The 21592-nt window shown below is 46.1% G+C and overlaps 1 protein-coding gene across 18 annotated transcripts in view; it reads right to left on the bottom strand.

Annotated features, from left to right (window-relative positions):
- The window catches only part of tns1b (tensin 1b), a 156143-nt gene that overhangs the window by 45346 nt on the left and 89205 nt on the right, over positions 1-21592 (bottom strand). For 15 of the 18 annotated variants that reach the window (XM_023841873.2, XM_023841878.2, XM_023841876.2 and 12 more), the window contains 8 exons: positions 20231-20269; positions 11977-12018; positions 5199-5248; positions 3708-3879; positions 3398-3448; positions 3191-3313; positions 1811-1875; positions 1471-1554 (listed from right to left, as the gene is read on the bottom strand). In XM_023841873.2, the coding sequence (XP_023697641.2) occupies positions 1471-1554; positions 1811-1875; positions 3191-3313; positions 3398-3448; positions 3708-3879; positions 5199-5248; positions 11977-12018; positions 20231-20269 (626 nt within the window). Of the gene's footprint in view, positions 1-1470; positions 1555-1810; positions 1876-3190; positions 3314-3397; positions 3449-3707; positions 3880-5198; positions 5249-8222; positions 8585-11976; positions 12019-20230; positions 20270-21592 lie in introns of those variants that run through there. The other 3 variants (XM_023841880.2, XM_023841888.2, XM_023841887.2) reach the window with 2 other exon arrangements.

Raw genomic sequence — 21592 nt, 5'->3', positions numbered from 1 at the left:
TTATATAATCGTCAGAGAGATTACGGGAAGTCTGAAGGTGTTGCAGGGAGAACTTGTATTATTTCTCAAACAGAACAACGGAACAAGTTCCCTTTTTACTACGGCTCTGTGATCTCTGTCCAAGGAACGTGGAACGTAAGCACTGATTTAGCGCTGGACTAAGTCCAAGGCCTTAATGGTCAGTATCTCTGGGGTGTGAAACGACTGCTACGTATGGATCTGAGCCTGCTGCTGATTCCATGTCACCTCACTACCCAAAAGACCAGTCTGGACACCACATAAAGGATCAAACCAAACGTTTACATTATACGCATAAGCCTATACCTTTACCCATCTAGTTCTTATGCTCATTGCATATCTACATTTGCATTTAATTTTTTAGCAGATGCTTTTATCCAAAGCATGGTACAACTGAGTAATCAAGGTCAGACAGGTCCCAGAGCAATAAGGGGTTCAGAGCCTGTACCAGCCCTGGGATTTGAACTGGTGACCTTCCGATTACAGGCACAACGTCGTAACCCTGAATATTTATTGAAAACCTTTGCGACTTTCTATAAAGACTTTAGCTGCCCTGCGACTGCCTTTAGGCATGCAAGAATATGATAACGGGTCATTCTATACCAGTATAGCAGGGGCCATCAGCTTCTCCCTATGCTGATGTCACACATACCTCCCGTAATAACTACAGACTAGGGGGCACAAGCTTTTGGCTAATTATACCCTGGTCAGGAAATAGCGGAGCAGATGCCTAACGTCAAACATGGTTTTGTGAACCATCTAAAAGGCTCTGGCTTTGAGAAAAGGCAAGCCCATGCGTCTCGCTGGATCAGGCAGACAGATTAAGGTTTGTCTTTCCCTGCTCACTCTCAATTTTTGTAAATAATAAAAAAGGAGCAGGAAAAAAAGAGCATCAGAGAGCACAAAAGGGGGCCTTCAGCACGTCCGTCTTCATCATTGTTCATTAGATGTTCTAGGAAGCATTTTTCCTTTCAAAGAAGATTTTTTTTCCACCTAGATACCTGATACCACACTGTTGAGGACTTCACATCTTTCTGGACTGTTCCGTGTAGCGTTACAGAGGATGCTGTGTTCCAGTAACGGGATTAACTTTTAATTATAGTGCATAATGTGAAAAGGCATTAGAAGAAGAGGATCAGGATTAGATATCGAACCTTGGGACTACCATGGTTCGGAGATACTGTGGAGCCTTGTGAAAAAGGTTTTCATGGAAGTCATTCTACTCTGCTATATCAATTAGCTCTCGTTTGGAGATAAGAGGACAGAGTGAAAACGAGGCCCCCTTTAGTCTGGCAAAGAGGGAGAAATGAATCGCTGAAACGAGCCATTGATCTCAAGGTGAACCACTCTGACAGGGAATACAAGCCACTCAATAATAGCCTGGTACAGGCTTCACTCATAAAGAAGACAGGAGACACCCAACAGACAAACAGGAAGTGGAATGAAACTGACCTCTTCTGAGATGGCTGTCCCACAGGAAGTACTTTGTCTTCATAAAACCTCTTCATGGCAAATCTATCCAAGGCCTGGTCTGCACTGCATCCACAGATAAACATGTTTTTCTTTTCTATTCTTTATAAACTCCTCATTTATTTTTTCCCCTAAATAAAATTATACATTCATAAAATTCTTTGCTTTCAACAAGTCAGCTAGAGAAAAATACTCGATCAATCATTTGTTTCAGGATTCCTTTTTTAAATTTAAATTCATAAGTGAGGTCATTTTCCTGAGGCCATCCCTTTAAGACTTCCGTTAAGGTTATTTGTCCATGGCCACCGCTTTAAGCCCTCACCTGGCTGATATATTGCTGTAGTGCATGTATGCAGCAACCACCACCCCTGTCCGCCCACGATTCCCCTAGAGAGAAAGAGAGAGGCAGAACAGAAACAGGGTGAGCATGGATTCTGGTCTTAGCATTTACATCAGACAGAAATTTATGCTGGTCACTGAGACAGATGCAAGCAGGGTAATTCACTCATTATCCAGTGATGAAGGAGGTTCTTTTTTTGACCCAAACAGTCATGCACAGCTGATTCTGTCACCCATTCTGGGGCTGAGAAGTCCCTCACAAAATGGAACATAGGACACTATTTTACCACCAAGCACCACAGCTGGAAGCCCAACAACAGACAATGAATGGAAGCATGTTAAAATAGATAGAAATTCAAAAAAATCTAATAATGCTGCTTCCTCATCAGGTTAAATTTTGGCAAGAAGGAAAAAGAAACACTGGTCTCCATGACAACATTCTGTTTACCGCTCCTTGTTGGACATCATTAATTGTATGTTCTATTTATGCTGCATTATGCCTTACCCAGAGTAACAGCGTTTCAGTGGAATTATACAGTCATAGAAGAGCTGGCGTTTGTCATCAGTTAGATTTCTGTTCAAGGTCTTCATATGGACAAATGGTAACACTGTGGCTACTTTACACTGAGAAGCCGCTCCTACATAGAGGATGTGAGACAGCCGACAACGTTTGCTTTAAGTTTATCCACTGCCTTGTAAACCTTTAGGGATCCGCTACATCATCCCTAAGAGCTAAACCTCAGTGGATTGTCTCAGCTAACCTGAAAACAAACAAGCCTGGATAGCATACGGAATTTTGAGGCTCGATCCGAAACGTCAGTATGGGAAGGCAGATGGAAGAGCGCTTTAGGAACACCACAGATATGCGAAACATGTACTTAAAGTGGTAAAGCTTTTGTAAGCCTTCCCTCACAAGTTCCCCAAGTCCTAACCACCGTGTAGCGCTGAACACACCCAAGCCATCTTCAGTTCAAAACTGACTCACACTGGAAAGGGTGAGATGGCCATCTCTCCTTCTTAAAAGGAATCATATGGTGTTGACTAACCCTACGGCCTTTACTCATTCCCCTCCCAGACAGTGCTGAAATAAGACTGTGATGGTTCTAAAAGCGACACATTGACAATACAGCTGTTGAACGCCCCCTACTGTCGAGAAATGTTCAACATCACTGTCAACTCCCAGTGGCTTTCCCAGAAGACAGATCACATGACACATCCAGTAACTGAACAGATATAAACAAATGTAAACAGATATATTTATAACAGAGGAATCAGGATTTTCAGCTGTTCCGTCCACTGCTGAGTAGCGTTTGCGAAGCCCCTTTGAGAAACGGGTGGCTCAGTGGGAGGAAAGGCTCCTTACTTTGTTGTGAAGCACCACCACATTGTGGGGGTCGGCGTTGAGCCAGGTGTCCATGGCCTTGCAGATGCTGCAGATCTTGTCCAGGGCTGGAGCGTGGTGGTCAGGCCAACCAAAGTCCAGAACCTGCGAGGAGAACATGAGCTGCAATCAATGCCATGGTACCAGGGTATTCTGGAAAGTTCTGAATGACAAGCAGGGAATGCTGACCTTCGGGTTCAGCTTGTTTATGTCGTATCTCCTCTCGCTGAGGTTGAAGAGCTGCAAACGCAACACACTTGCATCAGCAACATTTCCCAGAGAAGAGCTACAAACCTAATGTTGTGGCCAAACCAGATTACTCACTCCAGAAAAAATACAAAAGGCATGAAGACATAAGTCACGTCAATAATCATCCTCTAAATCAGAGCTTCTAAGATCTTCTTGCAGTATATTCAAGAATTTCCCCAAGCGATCAATAAAGCTTATCTCATCTTATCTTATATTTCACCACCGCTGCTGGTGACTGAAATCATCTCACCAGGTAGTGCTCTCCATGCTTTGATCTCAGCATGGTAGCCACCTCTTTCAGGTTGGCGCTGTAGCTCTGCTCCTCGGCACTGCTGGGGAAGGACACGGAGATGATGCGCTCGGTGATGTAGACCAGGTCCACCTCATAGTTCTCCTCCATAGCCTGGATCAGGCTCAGGCTCCTGTAGAACAGACAAGAGGAGATCACACAAGTCACGTCACCTGGGTGTTGTGCACGCACACACACTTAGAGCCACGTCAATATGGTCCACAATCTTACACTTCTGCACTGCACAACAGCGTTAAATCATTACAGGCTATTTTAGGTTAATGAGCCTCTAAAATTCAGCACTGCACAGGTCATTAAAATGATAATCTTATGGCTGGTTTCCAGAAAAACAAGAGGAAAACTAGTCAGTAGATGAATAAATATAAAAGTGTCTGTTTTAAGGCGACATACAAATTTCTAGCATTCCATTCGGGACTTTTGCTTTTAATAAGCAGGCCAAATGAAACAATGTAAGAGGAATAAGTCAGTTGTGAGACAAACATATCCACTCTGTGAAAATGTATATTTCTAATCACATTTGGCAACATTACTGATCAGTTGGTCAATGAAAAAATATATTTTTGTATAAGGTACAGTATAGGCATATATCCAGATGTCAGATGTGCATTTCTCTCACGGAAAGGCCAATGACTAGAGCTATATTAGTGAAATTATGAATCACAAACAGACAGACAGAGACATCTGAGAAACTCCATTGCTGATCAGATGTTTTCCTGGAAAACATACTGACTCACAAGGTTAAGAATCATCTGCTCCTTGGTACATATTAACTATGGCCCACACATCAAAGCTGAGGGGGTTTGCATTAGCTACAGCAAAGCATGATTACTATTGCAACACCAGATAAAATGATTCAGGAGCTCTGCGACTAAGTCACAGACTGAAGGCCAACAAAGTCAATGTGACCTGCACAAATCACCCAGTCACCCAGTAAGGCAAATGCAGTTCCTTCCATCCATCCACTTGTCTGTCCGTCCGTACATCCATCCATCTATCCATCCAGCCATCATCCATCGATCCATCCATCCAATCAAATCTCAGATGACAGCATAGAAATATCTGTGCAGACTATTTCAGTTTTGAGTCTGCCTTATACAGCATCTCCAGTGTTCAGTTTATAACGTCATAATGAGGGATCAATGACCTCTTCCAGAGCACCAACCACGAATCCCTTCAGTGAACTCCAAGCAAAGAATGTTCTCGCTAATTTTCCCAAGACCCTTACTGCAGCAGCGTTGACTAAGGCAAATCTGGTAAGTCCCCATAAGGACTTGGAGATAAAGCGACCCCCTACATTTGATATAGGTGAATGTGCAGTTGTGTGTTCAGGAAGATAATATATCTATGAAATGCTGAGGTCCTGTTTCCATCTGTCGGTCAGAAAAAAAAAACACACCAAGTCACAGAAAGTGTTAAATTCACAGGATTTACCGTGACGGTCTTCGTCGGGACTCCATTATTTTGGAGGATTTCGTTGAGCCCTGCGATCAAACAGACACAGTTAGGAGGAACCGCAACACAGATCTAATGAAATATAAACTGCCAATATTATCTTCACAGAACGCGAAAAGACATCCACCCAATTCATATTAATGACATACACTTAGTTACACACTAGGCTGTACCGCATAAACCACGTCAAAGGGCCGTTACCAGTATAACAGGCAGATAAAATTATCCATTACGTCCCTTATTCTGTAGGAAGGGCTGGTGCTTATCCCAGGCAGAAGAGGGCACATACAGGGGATACCCATGATGGAATGGCTGTTCATCACAGGACACATACAGGGGATACCCAGGATGGAACGGCTGTTCATCACGGGACACATACAGGGGATACCCAGGATGGAACGGCTGTTCATCACAGGACACATACAGGGGATACCCAGGATGCAACGGCTGTTCATCACAGGACACATACAGGGGATACCCAGGATGGAACGGCTGTTCATCACGGGACACATACAGGGGATACCCAGGATGGAATGGCTGTTCATCACAGGACACATACAGGGGATACCCAGGATGGAATGGCTGTTCATCACAGGACACATACAGGGGATACCCAGGATGGAATGGCTGTTCATCACAGGACACATACAGGGGATACCCAGGATGGAATGGCTGTTCATCACAGGACACATACAGGGGATACCCAGGATGGAATGGCTGTTCATCACAGGACACATACAGGGGATACCCAGGATGGAATGGCTGTTCATCACAGGACACATACAGGGGATACCCAGGATGGAATGGCTGTTCATCACAGGACACATACAGGGGATACCCAGGATGGAATGGCTGTTCATCACAGGACACATACAGTCACAGAGTGGGGCATTTCCAGATGCTGATTAACCTGCAGGACTGTGGCGGCAAACCCATGCGACACAGGGAGAGCATGAAAACCCCACCCACGGGATTCAAACCCCAACTCTACTGGTGCGAGGCAACAGTACTGCCCCCACTGTGTCACCCTAAATAAGACTCCAAAATGCAAAGAATGACATGTGACCATAAAATGCAAACGATTAACCTATTATTACATATTAAACTGGTGATGCTAAACAAATAAAGACAATTTTAGGCTAACTACCACAAAGGAAGTTTCATGACAGAGACAATGTGACCACATGAGAAATATTAAATCAGAGATGACAAAGACCTGGGAATTTGGGACGAGCATCCCCATATTGTATCCAGCTGCTAGATTCAGGTTCCCCCAGGGCAACCAACAGATAGGTACCCAGAAGGGCACCTGAACGGGGGTAACCCCATCAGAATGTGTGTTCAGCTGGCCACCACACTAGCTTGTCTACATGGCTGCCTGTCCTGACACTATAAAAGGCTTCCAGTTTGCAGCTCAAGACCAACAAAGGCTCTATTAAAGGGGTTTAAAAAGCCAGCCGCCCGGCATAAAACGCACACAGAAGGCCTCGGTGTTTGCTCTCCGCTCTTAAAATCCTCCTGGAGCACGTGGTCTGCTCTGTAAGACCCTAAGACCTTTGAGAAGGAGCAGGCAGCTTCTGCACGCTGGACACTTGAGCCGGAAGCGATGGTGTGGAGTAAGGACATCATCCTCCATCACTGCATGCTTCTGCTACTCCCTCCACTGCTCCAGTGGTTTCATTAACTGACTCAGATGAAAAAGTGTTATTTGCCATAAGTACAAATACGAAAACAGGTACATTGTGGATTTCTCACATGTTTTCTCATTCATATATATATATCTTTTTTTAAGAAATACACAAAAATGGAGGTGAGAGCGAAGCTTGGGCTCTGACCACAGGGTCACTGTCTATCTAGGCCCCCGCAGCATTTTTCAAGGGGTTAAGGGTCTGGCACCAGGGCCTGATAGAGATGTGGTTAATGTGGTTACTCTGTCAAGTGAGGGATTTGAATATGGTGTCAATATGGCACAAAGGTGAGTCTGAATCAGACCGGCGCGTTCCGAGAAAACAGAAATGAAGAAATATGACGTGCTTGCAGTGGTTCATATCACTTGCAGTTACTTCTAAACTGTCCATTTTTGCCAGCATTCAGCTGGGGAATTTAGCTAGTCTGTGGAAGCGATTAGAATACATTTTATTTCACATTTTATATGAGAGCAACCAACAAAACTGGTGCAGCATTTTATGTGAGGAAGCAGAATATTTGATGAGCTTCAGGCAGATTGTTTTTTTTTGTGAATGAAAGTGAGTTTCTAAGAGCTGGTTTCCTCTTCGTCTTGTGCTGGGGGGGGCGCCTAACTGCTTCCGACTTCCCATTCGGACATCTGGCCTGGACTTTCATTGCACCCTGGATAGAGTCTGGATGCAGCTGTGCATCTTATTCTGTCAGATGCCTGTGGGCCCCTGACACCATGTCATTAGTTTGCTGCTCACACGCCCTTGTCGTGCTCGCGTTCCTGCACATTGTTTTTTTTTTTGGGGGGGTATGGAGACAGTAGTCATTTCTTAAAACCATAATTTCTGAGCAGGGAAATGACAGAGGCGCTCAGAGCCGTAAAAAAAGCTATACTTTGCACACTGAAGGAACACAGATCTAAATTTGTTGTATGGGATAAATACACACAAAGCTGTCGCTTAAACTGAGACTGACTCACGGTCCGACATGAGGCGAAGCAGAACCCGGCCACCTAAGTTTCTCCGTTTCCCACAATCCTCTCCTCCCCTGTGTCTGATGACACGCTCTGCTCATCGCTTCAGGACTTAACCATTACCGTAATTACCCTAAAAGAGACCCTAACCACCCTTACTCACCCCCCCCCCCCCCAACAAGGAGGTATCCAAGGGAAACAGAATTCCCAGCGATACTGGTGACCATTATCGAAACCAGCTGTAAACACAGTCGGCCGGTGGGGTCCGGCGAGTCAGTCGTGCAGGGCGGGAGAGGAAAGAGCAGGAGAAGCGGGGAGAGAGGGCCGAAGGATCCGGAACGTTCCTGCCCTACCTTGAAGAGATAGCCCGTACTCCACCTCCAGGCCATCTTCAGGGAGGAGAAGCGCCTGCCCAGGGACTTGCTGGGATTCATGGCGGAGCGCTGCTGTTCTCTAGATCCCGTCCCCACCCGTCACGTCTTTAATCCACCCGGAAAAGTGCTCTATTTCAGGATTAAACCATTAATGGGATGCCACATGTTTGGTGCCGGTCTTCAGCACGCTGCGTTGAAACGCCCTCCTGTTCTCTCCGGATCCTTCTCTCACGCTTTCCGTTCGAGTCTCTCCTCCGCTGCCGCTGCTTCCCGTCTCCGGGCTGCCCTCTCTCTCTCTCCAGCTTTCACAATCTCACTCCCCTTCTTTCCCTGCCCCCCACTTTCTTTACCTCTCTCCTCCTTCTCTCCTACCATTCTTCCCTCTGCCCCCTCCCTCCTCTCCTCCCTCCCTCTTGCACCGATGTCCACATTGTAGTGGGTGTGTCCCTCCCCACCCCGCCCTGTGGTCAATGCCAGGGTCATCTGCTCCGCATCTGACTGCAGGAGAACCTCACTCCTTCCAGTTTAACCCCCTCCCTGCTGCACCGCCCCGGTGGCCTCTCACTCAAAATCTGTTCTGCATTATGGCCATCGTGGGGGGTGGCAGCAACTGGGAAAGGCTGTTTGGGTTCTCCGTGGGAAGAGCTTCTCAGAGACAGCAAGGACCCCTGCAGTCACGGCCCCGAGGAATCCCAGCTCGCGTGGAGCGTTTAAAGCCTCATTAAAAAAAGTTCTGCAGGATTAATACCAGTAAAAGGTCTTCGGATCCCCCTGGGTCTGCTGGACCATTAGTCCACCCCAGAATGCCTGTATAAGTGCTGTGAGGTCACACCCCAGTCAGTCCTGTAGTATCGCTGGCATACAATCTGATTCGCAACCCGACGGAGAGACCATGCTCTCTGACCCACCTCTGACATCACGAAATGAAAAGGCGCCGAGTGCACCATCGTCGTTAGGGATTGGACCGAACGGAGGGCCAGGAGGAGCTCTGATTGGTTGCAGAATAATTTGAGCCAAGGCTGAATGCTGCTAAATGCTAATGCAGAACAGACCTGCAAAGCTAACACAAAAAGAGACTGGAGAGGAATACATGCTTATATGAGGTTTATCAGTGGAAGACACCTCAGTCGGGGCTGAACCTGGCCAGTCCCACCCTACTGCCAACCCAGGGACACAGAGAAAACGTTTCAGGACCCCGGTATTTGTAACAACAATCCAATAGCACAACTTGTTTGCCAAGTCAATACCTCATGGAGTTTTTTAACTAATGAAGTTAATTAAATTTTAAATGGTAAAATTTAACAAATACAGGTAATGGCTGAGGTGCCCCTGAGGAGAGTTTTGGGAACCGGAGAGATGTTCATCTAGCCATACAACAAGATCAGTAATTCTTGGAGAAAAGAAGAAGTTCTTAAGTTTTATTGTGTTAACGTAATTTGCATGTTCTAATGCTAAATTAATTTGCATATGTTCTAATTGTCTTCTCAGATAAACAACTATTTTCTTTCACTGCCTAAGACTTTTGCAGAGTACTGTACATAGCAAAAATTAATGTGTGAATCAATGATCGAGGCCCTAAATACAATGTGGTGTATGCGTATTTTGCACAGTACTGCATGAACTGTAATAAATACTCAGAAAGAAAGAAATGTCAATTAAATATTTAATGCACCGTTTGGCATTTCTCTGAAAATTTAAATTGGAAAAGATTTGCTTCCTCTCCCATTTGTCTCTCAGACCTCGTCACACCACCAAAACTATTGCACAGAAATGCATATGAAATTTCAGCATGGCTTACAATATAATTGTATTGCATGATCTGTTTTTTACAGCTAAATTCAAATGATGAATTTTTGTTTTTTTTCTACCAGTCACACAAGGACCAAAACAGACGCACCAACAAAGAAACTGATTCGCGAAAATACTGGTATAATCATTTATAGGACACTTATAAATGGGCTTGTCTCTGATGCTGCTTGCATGAGCTGCTGCACGGCCTCGCGAGCAGCAGCTGAACATTTTACACACGTCACGTCAATGTACACAAACGGACACGTGACACGGGGGGTTGTGCTGTGCTTTATTTGGTTTGGAACAGGAAGTGTCGTATTACAGAGTGGGGTGGGGGGCAAGTCTCAAAGGCGGGAGGGGGGCCGGATTTTAGAAGAATGTAAGAAACTACGCACAATCGTATGTGTTTGTCGGGACAGGGGAATGATTTTCACATGTAGATTAACTGTTTGTTTAAGCATGCATGCAAGCATATGCAAGTCAATTAGAAGCATAAATCTGTGATGCATTATTTGCTTTCACTGCCTCACTAACTGCAGCCTCTTCTTAATGCCCCCCCCCCCCCCACGCCAGCTAGCATTGTTCTACCATTTTTCAACCCAGATGGGTCTTTCTCTCTGAATCAGGGGGCTGAGGATTCGATGATGACCGGGGAATTCCGGTCTGAAAATTATTCGGATCAACGCCGCGACATCCACAAGGTTAGTCACACGCAGCTGTGACAGGGCAAGTCGGGTGGGTCAGGGTATGGCAATTATACAGCGCTCAGCCACACTTGGACTATGTCACGGTGTCTGTCCTGGAGAAGCTCAGAAGCGGTATGGCATTCATACTGTGCCTGGCCTTTTAATTAATCATTCCTCCAGCAGAAACGGCAAACCGAACAATACTACGAATGCACTTTTAACGGCAGGAAAAATTGCACAGGCAGTGGTAACAACCTCGTTAAATTTTCTTGTTGACATTTAAAAGTATTGCTATTGGCCGCTCAGTAGAATGGATCCGAAAATGTGTTAAATGGATCAGGGGCGAGTGCGATTCTCAAGCCCATTCTCAAGGGGGGGGGGGGGCAGAAATTTCCAAACACACAGAGATATTTTCCTTCTCAATTTGTTCACTTTTTATTATGAATCAAACTTGGCCAGATTCCTCGAAGGCAGTGGCTATGTTGTGAACCAGCACACGCCTCCACCAAACTAAACACTCTCTTTACACAAGTTTGCTCATACATCATGCTGATAAAGCGTCTTTACAGACAGCCAGTGCTAATTGGGGGGAGGTGCACCTTTCACTGCTCGGGTGGCCACCTCTGTGGTCCGTGAAGTTCCCAAAGGATCAGTGGTGTAGCAACCAGAAAATCTGGCTGAATTAAGTTTTCCCTTCCCAATCCATCCATCCATCCATACATCCATCCATCCTTCCTCTAGCCTCTACCCAATACAGCGGCATTTCTGAACCCAGTCCTCAGGGATCCCCCAAACAGTCCACATTTTTGCTCCCTTCCAGTTGCTGGGAGTTGGCAGGGAGCAAACTGGGGGCCCATGTGGACTGCAGTGAGAAGAACAAACTGGGGGCCCATATGGACTGCAGTGAGAAGAACAAACTGGGGTCCATGTGGACTGCAGTGAGAAGAACAAACGGGGGGTCCATGTGGACTGCAGTGAGAAGAACAAACTGGGGTCCATGTGGACTGCAGTGAGAAGAAAGACTGCCGAGGCCCTGGATGCTCATCCAAGCAGCACAAAGCAGAGTCCAAAGGTGGATCAGCATCTCGAAATTTCTCTTGGTATATAACTGCGGCTTTGTGTATGTGCCTTAGTGACGGACTTGGGTTCCATCCAGGGTCTCCCCAGGGGACTGATGTCAACCCCGAGACGTGAGTCCAGAGGGGGGCGAATGTTTCTGTGTAGTTACGTATTAAAAAAGAGCAGCTTCAACTTACCGGGGTTTCTACATGTTTCAGCGGGAGATCGTTGCTGGGAGGCTGAAGAGAGGAAAAAGGAGGAGAGAAGAATGAGTAGCCGGTACAAACGCCATGAAGACCCTCATGAGCTCCCTGCAGGAAGCCTCCCATCTGAGACTGCATCCACCCGGCTCCCCAAACGTATCATAGGAATCCCATTACTGACTTGGCACCTTGGTAACTCCGGAAGATGATTTTTGAGTTAGGAGTATGACTCTTCAAGTAGCTCGAGGGTTAGAGAGCATAGCTCAATGTTAATCAATCAAGCAATCAGTCATCGAGTCAGACACATTTCATTCCAAGAAAAATACTGCGGTCACGTGGATTACATCAAACCAGCAGTAAAAGCCAATGCTGTCTTTAAAGGAGAGCTAAGCGATGAAGACAGCAGTGTGGATTATGGTTAGGCTTCCAAACCAAACCAAACCAAACCAAACCAATATCTCAGCAACCCTACAAAACAGATCTCATGAACCCTAAATTACTTAGAAATATGTACAAATTTGAGGCTGAAAGGTAAAGGTCCACTCTTGTGTGTTTGTTGGAATGTGAACAGAAGAATGAGACGTCAAATTAAGTTGGCAAAGTATTCAGTGGAATGTCCCTTTGGTACAGAGAGGTAGACAAAGCCAGGCATGGGACCATCGGGGTGAGCAAGCCTGGGTTCTGCATAAACACTAACAAACCTGCAGTATAAATATTTATCAGGGGTGACAGAGAGACATTTTTTCTCCATTAGTCAAGAAGCAAAAGTCAGGAGACCATATAGAGCAAGGAAACATCCAGCACAAACCGTCCACAGATGTTCTGTCTCTCTTCAGGGTGTCTTTTTTTAAAAGGCATTTATTTATAACGAGTCAGTCAGTGGGACCGATGATGTCATATGCCAGAACTGATCTGGAAACCCTCAGCATGTTTCTACTATGGTAAAATAGGCCCCATGTCAGAAGCGTGGGGGACACGGAGTCCTTAATATGAAATTACACTAAAAACAGAGAAATTACATTTAGGGGATATTACCAAAAAACAAGGCGAATGTGCATTTGGTGGAAGGAAATCCTTCATTATTTTACCTAAGTGCCCTATAAAACATTCCCTGTCCTTCGGATGGATGCTTGGTTATCATAGTGGATGATGCAAGTAAAATTTTCCCTTTGTCCACAAGTCACCATGGGCTTTGCAATTTTCAAAAATAAACAAACAAATAAACAAATCTCCAATCATTTTTCTTAACTAGAAAGAAAAATAAGGGCCAATCAGTAAGACAGCAATAGCAGGTTTCTATGAACTTCCTGGAACACAATAACTCTGGAAGGAAATTATAGGCTGTCAAGGGGGCGGCGGGTCCAGAACACAGCCTGCCATAGCTGAGGCGACCAACCAACAGCGCAGCATCCGTCCCGTGATTGGCAGCTGGGACTGATCAGTCATAGCTATTATGGTGAGTCATCGCATCTCTGCAAATTATTGAATTATCTGTGCGTCGCTACAGAAGGAAAAAAAAAAGGTCTTTGGCCTGGTTTTTGAGGCGTGGGGGGGGGCGGGGGGCATGGAATCCAACATCCTGCAGCAGCCAAAACAGCAACGATAACCACGGAGTGAACACTGCTTACCGTCATCCTGCCAGATGGCCAACAGTCTCAAGTGTTCAATGCCTAGGGTACTGATATTTTTGAGAGTGGGATTACCATGAATGAAGTACTGAACTGTGGAGCTTTGACCTCTGATTTGTTGGCCTGGCATTTATTTGGCACCCACATATAACTGCACTTTGAGAAGGCTATCTGGACCAGACTCCAGTCTGAAGCCGTAGGAAGACCACAGTGTTAACTCACATATACGGCAATGGTTCCAGCCAGGCCTGTCGTCAGTGTCATTGATCTGAGCTGACATTAAGGTCTTCAGCTGCCTTAAGACTGTACTCATGTCTCTATTTACCTCAGCATTAAGGCCCTGGCTTGGTATCACACAGAGACAGCAGAGATTAATGTTAACAGAGCAGAATTAAGCATAAGAACAGAGCCAGTCTATTTGTAAATGCTTCCTAATCCCTGCAGCTTCTGCCCGCGGCACCGTTTCAGCTTCAGAAGCTCGGCAGGGACTCTGGGAAGGCAGTGAGCCCAGAGATGATCTAAGCTTCTCCCCACGTTGGATCTGGTGCCATCGGGGCAGACAGAGAGGTGCAGCTTACGGCATCTGGGCAGTAAAGGGGGTCGGGACTGTTGTCGTAGAGAAAAAGTCACGTGAGGACTGGGCGAGGACCTGCAGTGCTTTAAGCACACGCCGCAGGAAGTGTAAAGGAAAAGCTACAGCTTCTCTTTTAGTGAAGACTCACTTGTTGGCGGGGCTCCCCCAGCATGAGAATGAGATAAAAAAAATAGGGAGATTCTCATCTTCAGTCATGAGAGCAAAGTTTCACAAAGCCAAAGCAGCGATGTTTACGGCCCAATTATTCTGATCAGAGGGAACATTGCTGTCCACGTGACACCAAGATGACCTCCTCCAGGAGCTCATCAGGGCTGAGGGGAGAAACAGCCGACCAAGAGAACTACCATTTCAGATCAGCTCCGGCCCGTCTTTGGTACCAAGGCCTGTTTGCTCCATTCGCAACACCCCAGTGTTGTGCAATGTGCCTTCTGAAGAGTCCGCTTGGACCAGCACCCGACGGTGCTGCTTGGCTGCCTCAGAGAGGCGCTCTGACTTGGCTAGTATTCTTACTGGGGTTCAACACCATAATGTTGGTGTTGAGCCCCAGTTGACTTATCATCAGTCCATAACTGAGATCATTAGTGGCATATTTGTACTTTGGAAAAAATAATAAAGATAAAAAATATATAAGTAGACAACATGAGATCTCGCTCGGAGTGGGTGTGTTCCCCTGGGTGCTCAGGTTTCTTCCCAGAATCCAAAAACAAGCCGCTGCTAGATGAATTGATGTTCCTAAGTCTTCCATTGTGTGTGTCCGGGAATGTGTTTGCGTGCCCTGTGACGGACTGGCATCCCACCCAGGGCGTGCCTGTTCTGTACTGCCTGGGATAGGCTCCCGGTCCTCCGTGACCCTTTACTGGCTAAGCACTTGGTAGACAGATGGAAAATATTATGAAATCTGAAACAGGGACTGCAAGTGTTTTCTAAATGCAGAGAATTGCGACAATAATTGGTTCTTTAAACCTTATTTAAATACTTAAAATCATTTACATTTGTTTTCGTCATTTTACAATACAAAAGGTATAGTGTTAATATTTGACGTAAATTCTGTTGGGTTATCCTCTGCTGTCTAGGCTCTGTAGAGAATACCGCTGAACAACAAGTCAGCATAGCAGAGGAAACTAAGAGGAACCAGGAACTGCGAGCAGCTGCACTGCACTGCCTCCTGCAGGTGAAGTGGGGAACTGCATGGGGGAAAAAAACAATTGCATTGCCCAGGGCTACCACAATCAGCTATCGGCTCTTTATACTCATTGATCTGACAGCAGGAATAAATGGCATGATGTCAGGAGCCCAAAAATTCCTCATACAGGATTTATTTCATTATGTACTCAAAGAAAACAGTTTAGCTAGATTATCAGGTTTACTTGGGAGTTTTGTTACCACTAGCGAGCAAGTGAGCATACTGGTGTGTGTGAGTGTTTGGGAGAGGCAGCATACTGGTATGTACTGCGGGTACATGAAAGCCCACCAGCTGGCAGCGAGCACCTGAGCTTCCTGTCAGAATCGTCCACGTTCAGCGCCTAAAAAGGAATGGTATTCCATGCAGTCGCTTGGCCACGCCGCTAGCCTGATTTATTACGGAACCGGCAATGGCCAGGCCGGTTTTCGAAAACAGGACAATGTATAAACACACCAGGCTCCCGTTACCGAGACGGCACAGAGCAGAGGCGCTGGCTGTCTGGTACGAGCTGCTTGGCGCGTCTCAGAGGCGTTCGACGTCCACGTCTTTGGGTCAATATTTACGTTAGAGCGACGTCGCATTTATCGAGGCCTGGAAGAGCGTCAGGCCAGGCTCTCCAGAGGAACGGCTGATGTGGGGACCTCCTCTATGGGTGAACTCCGCCCCCCCCCCCCAGCCAGTTCTCACGGCAGGGCCACAGGATGTCACACGGGAGAGTAGCGACCCTTTGAACGGGGCCCTTTCCAACCCACTGTTACATAACCACCGAACCCCAGGATGGGACTGAGTCCCATGAGTGCTCGTGCAAACATAAACACACAGACGCTGAGACACTGGATGATTCCGCTGACATCCTCACCTCCCCACGCTCTCTGGTATGCGCTTTTATACTTCCTGCGTACGAAGACTAACATAAAACCAAACTAGATCAGCTGGCTGGATACAAAAAAAGTGCCATTTATACATTGAGATAAAAATTTCACTACAGAGTGCACAAATATTTTCCTCAAATGATTTGTTTTTTCTGTAAACCATGTTACTACCAAAGTTCTACTTATTTTTGCTTCAGGGGCCATATCAAGTAAATGGGAAAAAAGAGTAAACATTTGTTCCGTAAGAATTCCATAACTCCCCAGAGCCTCGTTCTTTCCCACATACTCCTGGAGAGACAAGCAGGTCATGTAAGAACAGATAATATGTTATGGAAGTAGCCTATTACAAAAGAAAAAATCTATTTCCAACTGCGTTTTCCTCAGGATAAACAGCCAGTAGGGTTATTTTTTAAGATGGTAGATTTTGCATATTGTTCACATGCATGCGCATGGTTGTGAGATTGAAATCTCACACCGTAATGGAATTCTTGGCCCTAACTTATATACAGAATACAATAAGCAAATTGCCCAACTATGTGATGCTATAAACAGTTTCCTAATTGAGGCAGCCTTGCCCATCTTGATACTGCAGTTAGAGTCATTATGCAGTGATGGGTCTGGCTTGAGTCCCTCACGCGTTTTTCTACGGTATGACGTAAGTGCCTGGACTCTCACTGCAGGTATGGGCAGATATAACAAGGAGAAAGTGAGAGAGGAGCAAAGCAGCTCATCTTCTCAGAACCTGACCTACTGCAAACTGCCGCTAACACGGCTCTGCCCAACGTGCTCGGGGCCAACATGAGATTGAAATGGCCCCGTTGGTGTTGTTTTCCCAGAAGGTCCCGCTCCCTGGGTTCCCGAGCCAGCCCAAGGTCAAGTCACCCTCAGAACGTCCTCGACAAGAAGCCGGCATTTCGCTGGCCTAGAGCTTGTCATCTGAATACCGAGAATAACCACCCAGCTTCTGGTTAGGGGAGATTCTAAGATGCTGTTTAAGTGAGGGGGGCATAATTCATACAGTTAGGCCAACCAATAGTACGTTTTGAATCGGTAAGTGACAGGGGAGGCGGCCCTCCGGGGGCCAATTAGCTTTCAGCTAGGGCCAGTGCCCCTGTGGGACCCTCCCCTCTACACACCCCTGCTTCTGGCCTCTCAAATCCCAAAGCAGATTCGACTTCTGTTGAAGCAAAGGAGGTCTGCAGTCACGGAGAGCCTAGCAAGCTCTGTAGAACATCAGACCCCGTACAGGCCGGCAGAGTAAACACGGGAATTAAGGACCCCGCTTATTTCTTACAGGGTTAAAGAAGGGAAGGGAAACAGCAGAGGGCTGCGAGGTGCTCAGGGCTTGGCGGCTCCACAATGATGCCCCTGTGTGTAACGTTTGTTTATTAACTTTCTCCTTCCCAGAGTTTTGCCCTAATCCATCATGAATAGCTTGTTATAAACCCATGGTGCTAAAAACCCCTCCGTTCATCCATCCATCCATCCATCTTCCAAGAGAGGGAGTCCGGAGCCTATCCCAGGATGCATTGGGCGCGAGGCTGGGCCACACCCTGGACAGGATGCCAGTCTATCACCAAGCACACAATGGGCAATTTAGAGATGACGATTAGCCTAATTGGGCATCTTTCCTGAGGGAGGAAGCCGGAGAGGGAGACCATGCAAACGAGCAGAATGAAGGCGAGATTCAATCCCTAACCCTGCAGGTGAGGGAACAGAGCTGCCCACTAAGTTACCATGACAGTCCAGCGTCTAAAACCCTCCATGTATAATTCTGAGAAATTATCCAGAAATAAGCTTTCATTAGATATCGTTAAAGAGGTGGGGCTCCTGTCACGCCATCTTTCACACAGATGTTTATTCAGGTTCTGGACATAAAAGAAAATCCTCACTCTCAGACCAACACATGCAAGCATACTGCCCAAACACAACCCCCCCCCCACCCCCCTAATGCAACACCGTGTGATTTACAAGCGTAATTTACAGCACGCATTCCCTGAATCCCGACCTGCTCCAGGTGGCGTAAATCACAGGCTCCTCCCACAGCCCAAGAGCCGGCGAATTCACCCAAAGTGTGGAGGCCCGACCAGCTCTACAATCCCCAGGCCTTAATTACCACCCTCCTCCTCAAGCACAAACAGCATACCTATGAATATGATTAGGACCTTGAACCAGTTTTCAATAAACTGCATATGCCCACAGCCTCATGCTTTCCATTCAGCCTGATTAACTGCCCGTAGTGACATGGGGGGTGGCGGTTTACAGTCGGTACATTATTGCTGCAGGACGGAATCCCAGAGACCTTTGATGGGCGAGGCGGGGAGGAATGCGGATGCATTAGTGGAAAAGACATTCAGGATGCTGCAGCGAGCTGGTAATCCATCACCCTAACAGGCCGAACCTGAAATACCCCAAAAGCAGCTCAGTCCCCCAACCCGGTCCTCATGGTCCCACAGACGGTCCACGTCTTCGCTCCATCCCGGGTCCTTGCTAGACGGCCCACATTTCTGAGCAAAAACGCAGACTGTCTGCGAGGACCTGAGGACCGCACTGGGAGACACTGCTTAGGAGTCATCGCTCAGACACTCCCAGACTGAGGAGAAGCAAACAGCATGCATGGAATATCAAGCAAATACTACGTTTTTAAAACATTTTTAAATACTTTAATTACATGCATTAATTTCAGAGCAAATTTCCAAAACTCGCTAAGTGCGTTTTTTTTTGTTCTTTCTCAGGTGAGATCGCTGATGACCTAAAGTCAGGCTCCCTCATTATATGGTATAGTATCGGGAACCAAAACTCAGTCAGTCCTCATGTAATCTAATGAAGAAGCATCAGTGAATTTCCAAAACTCACTAAGTACACAGAAACTTTCGTGAAAACATATCCCGTGGACTGAGTGAGCTTTGGAAACCTTCTCTTCAGGTGGCTTGTGCACGTAGATGTTATAAAATTTATGAATGCATCACTGAATATAATTCAACTCTAAACACTTCACCAGCTCCACAGTTACAAAAAAATTCTGGAACTTCCACATTTTCTCCAATTTACAGTTTATAAAATAACATAGGAGTATGTTTTATAGCTGAGCTCGTCAGTTTAAGTGGGAAATCACCAGTAATCTGCTTGATTAGAATCTCTTTAGACCCCTCTTCTGGAACGCGGTGGGATGTGCCTGCCCTGGAGGATATCTGACCAAAAATATTTCACCAAACCCCCACCCCCCCACCATCACAGCCTGGTTAGGAATATTGGCAGCCAACTACCAGAAAGCAGAAAGCACATTTATAAAGAACAAGAACTCTATAAAGGTAACTGTTCAAAATAATAATCTCTGTAGCAGAAAAAAACAAAGCAAATTCCCAGAATACACTTCTCAAAGATAACCTTTTATAGTCAATCCAGTGCATCGACAGCTAAAACCAAAAAAGACATGAATGCCTCAGTTTCCCATTGGGCATTTTCAGTGCATTGGGACTGGGCAAGTTCAGTTTCCCAGGCAAGTTCTTTCTGTGACCCTTGTAAAACCTCTCTCAACAGCTCAACGCCGAAGGCCGTCTGCAAACAGAATGCCTGCATATAAGCCAGGGTCCCCCAGTTCTGGTCTTTGAGGGCCAGAATCCAACACAGTTTGTAAATTTCCCAGCTCAAACGATCTTAATCAGCTATTTACCAGGTTTAGTACTGTAGTTGTGTTTGAGCAGGGAAATCTACAGTACAAACTGTGCTGGATTCTAGCCCTCCAGGACCGGAAACCTGATATAAACACTGCATTTCCCAAGATCCTTCTAATGAAATGATGGACGTAATCTGCATCAAGACCAGTGCGCACTCGTAAGTTTCTCTTCCAAAAAAAGAATTTTTGCTCAAAAACAATAATGATAGGGTTCACAAGAAATATTCAATCTGTTTGTAGTTTAGGAGGACAGGATACCCTAGAGGTACATTGATGGGGGAATTACAGACTCACCAGCTCATAGTTAGCAGTTGGAACACAGGATGCAGAAACCTGCAAAACAGGAGAACATCACGCTCACATATGGACTAGAATAAGAAAAATAACTTTCACATAAGAACATTACAACAACTCAGTGCACTGCTGCATACAAGTACAGAATATAGAAGGAGGAGATACAGGTCAATTCAAGCAGCACTATGTTATGCTGGTCATGTGACCTGCTTCATTAGCCTGGACAGCAGTGAACGAGCTGAACGCTGTTGATGTGGCCACCACTACAAGTCAGTGTGAGATGTACAGGGATGTAACACTCAGTGGCCACATTATCAGTTACATCTACAGTATCCAGTATTAGGAAGGAGCCATAACTGCTTATAGAGTTGATAAGCTGTGCATTCAGAGAAGCCTTTCTGCACATTACTGCTGTATTGAGCTGTTATTTTTACATATATTATATTTGTGACCTTCCTGTTAGCTTTACCAAATCTGGCCATTCACCGCTGACCTCACTCACTCACAAGGTGTTTTTATCCGCAGAAGGAGCGGCTGTCTCTGAGATATTGGAACCACCATATATGGCATCAACAATCACACTGCATTTACAATCAACTAGATCGCACATCTTGTAGCAGGAGTACAGGTATATGCAGCGGCAGGGCTACAAGGGCTGCGGCCCTAGCTGAAAGCTGATTGGCCCCTGGAGTGCCCCCTCCCCTGTCACTCGTCGATTCAAAGCATATCATTAGCTAATGATAAGGTTGTCCCCTCTGTATGAACAAAATCCCAGAACCACCCCTGACAGTAAGTGAACCTCCTGACCCTGTCTGTATGCTGTATGTTTTCAGTTACAGCCACGTGATTGGCTGTTTGGTGGAGCGGGTTGTTATTAGCGATTATGTACAGCTAATGGAGAGGCTGCGGAGTGTAAATTCACTGAAAATACAGATCATCGGACCAAAGTGATAATAAAATTACTGCCACCAGTAAGTCATGCCAATAAATGTCTGTGTTGTAGCAGGAGAGACGAAGGTGGCTGATGCTGACAAAACGGCCAGTCTGCTTTACGTCATTATTCACCAAAATCTGGAATAATAGGATTAAATACCGGCTGCTGTGGAAACCCCGTAATTCTGAGGTAACCGCGACGGGCTGCAGTGAATAACAGCATGATAATGTCCCGAATCAATGCGTTAAGACGGATTGTTTGGTGGAAATCCGGAGACAGCTTCTGCACAAATTGAAATGAATGCACTGCACGCACACACACAGACGAGCACACGGATGCACGCGCACACACAGACGAGCACACGGATGCGCGCGCACACACAGACGAGCACACGGATGCGCGCGCACACACACACACGGATAATCACA

The sequence above is a fragment of the Paramormyrops kingsleyae genome, chromosome 16 (genome assembly GCF_048594095.1).
Source record: "Paramormyrops kingsleyae isolate MSU_618 chromosome 16, PKINGS_0.4, whole genome shotgun sequence".
In the NCBI taxonomy this organism is placed as follows: domain Eukaryota; kingdom Metazoa; phylum Chordata; class Actinopteri; order Osteoglossiformes; family Mormyridae; genus Paramormyrops; species Paramormyrops kingsleyae.
Note: the sequence above shows the minus strand (reverse complement) of the source record. Positions and strands in the feature narration are given on the sequence as shown.